We start from the raw sequence: 1,559 nt of genomic DNA, 5'->3' as shown, positions 1-1,559 counted from the left end.
ACTGGACGGGCTGATAGGGGACTGGACGGGCTGATAGGGGACTGGACGGGCTGATAGGGGACTGGACGGGCTGATAGGGGACTGGACGGGCTGGTAGGGGACTGGACAGGCTGATAGGGGACTGGACGGGCTGATAGGGGACTGGACGGGCTGATAGGGGACTGGACGGGCTGATAGGGGACTGGATGGGCTGTATGTGTGTGGATGGGGTTCTAGACGAAGGGTTGAAGGATGTGGACGGGGGATATATATATATATATATGTATATACAGGGTCAGAGGAGATTAGTCAGTGGTCCCATAATGCCCAAACCAACAGTCCGTCTCTGATACCTGGATTAGTCTCCCTCGGGGTGAGAGAGCAACCAATTACAGCCCTAATGACAAACCATGTGAGGAATGACATCAGCAGCTATCATAACAGACAGGGGTGCTTCTCACTGGCTGGGACGGAGTGTGGTGGGGGGGTGGCGGTGGTAATGGTGAAGGGGCGAGGGACGACCAGGGACAGAGAGGGGACGGAGTGTGGTGGGGGGGGTGGCGGTGGTAATGGTGAAGGGGCGAGGGACGACCAGGGACAGAGAGGGGACGGAGTGTGGTGGGGGGGTGGCGGTGGTAATGGTGAGGGGGCGAGGGGGCGAGGGACGACCAGGGACAGAGAGGGGACGGAGTGTGGTGGGGGGGGTGGCGGTGGTAATGGTGAAGGGGCGAGGGACGACCAGGGACAGAGAGGGGACGGAGTGTGGTGGGGGGGGGTGGCGGTGGTAATGGTGAAGGGGCGAGGGACGACCAGGGACAGAGAGGGGACGGAGTGTGGTGGGGGGGGTGGCGGTGGTAATGGTGAAGGGGCGAGGGACGACCAGGGACAGAGAGGGGACGGAGTGTGGTGGGGGGGGTGGCGGTGGTGAAGGGGCGAGGGACGACCAGGGACAGAGAGGGGACGGAGTGTGGTGGGGGGGTGGCGGTGGTAATGGTGAAGGGGCGAGGGACGACCAGGGACAGAGAGGGGATGGAGTGTGGTGGGGGGGTGGCGGTGGTAATGGTGAGGGCAGGGACGACCAGGGACAGAGAGGGGACGGAGTGTGGTGGGGGGGGGGGTGGCGGTGGTAATGGTGAAGGGGCGAGGGACGACCAGGGACAGAGAGGGGACGGAGTGTGGTGGGGGGGGTGGCGGTGGTAATGGTGAAGGGGCGAGGGACGACCAGGGACAGAGAGGGGACGGAGTGTGGTGGGGGGGGTGGCGGTGGTAATGGTGAAGGGGCGAGGGACGACCAGGGACAGAGAGGGGACGGAGTGTGGTGGGGGGGGGGGCGGTGGTAATGGTGAGGGGGCGAGGGACGACCAGGGACAGAGAGGGGACGGAGTGTGGTGGGGGGGGTGGCGGTGGTAATGGTGAAGGGGCGAGGGCAGGGACGACCAGGGACAGAGAGGGGACGGAGTGTGGTGGGGGGGTGGCGGTGGTAATGGTGAGGGCAGGGACGACCAGGGACAGAGAGGGGACGGAGTGTGGTGGGGGGGTGGCGGTGGTAATGGTGAAGGGGCGAGGGACGACCAGGGACA

General features: G+C 64.9%; 1 protein-coding gene across 1 annotated transcript; it reads left to right on the top strand.

Moving 5' to 3' along the window:
- Positions 1 to 478: 478 nt before the first annotated feature.
- Positions 479 to 907, top strand: LOC120037218 (rRNA 2'-O-methyltransferase fibrillarin-like). The gene has a single exon (XM_038983395.1). It carries the CDS (start codon positions 479 to 481, stop codon positions 905 to 907), a length of 429 nt encoding a protein of 142 aa, XP_038839323.1.
- The last annotated feature ends 652 nt before the right edge of the window (positions 908 to 1,559 follow it).

This window comes from Salvelinus namaycush, unplaced genomic scaffold (assembly GCF_016432855.1).
Source record: "Salvelinus namaycush isolate Seneca unplaced genomic scaffold, SaNama_1.0 Scaffold1637, whole genome shotgun sequence".
NCBI lineage: Eukaryota > Metazoa > Chordata > Actinopteri > Salmoniformes > Salmonidae > Salvelinus > Salvelinus namaycush.
The sequence above is the reverse complement of the archived record's forward strand: the minus strand, read 5'-3'. Positions and strand labels throughout refer to the sequence as shown.

Coding starts and splice junctions, on each gene's coding strand:
- LOC120037218 (XM_038983395.1), top strand. CDS start 479: ATGGTGAAGGGGCGAGGGACGACCAGGGACAGAGAGGGGACGGAGTGT.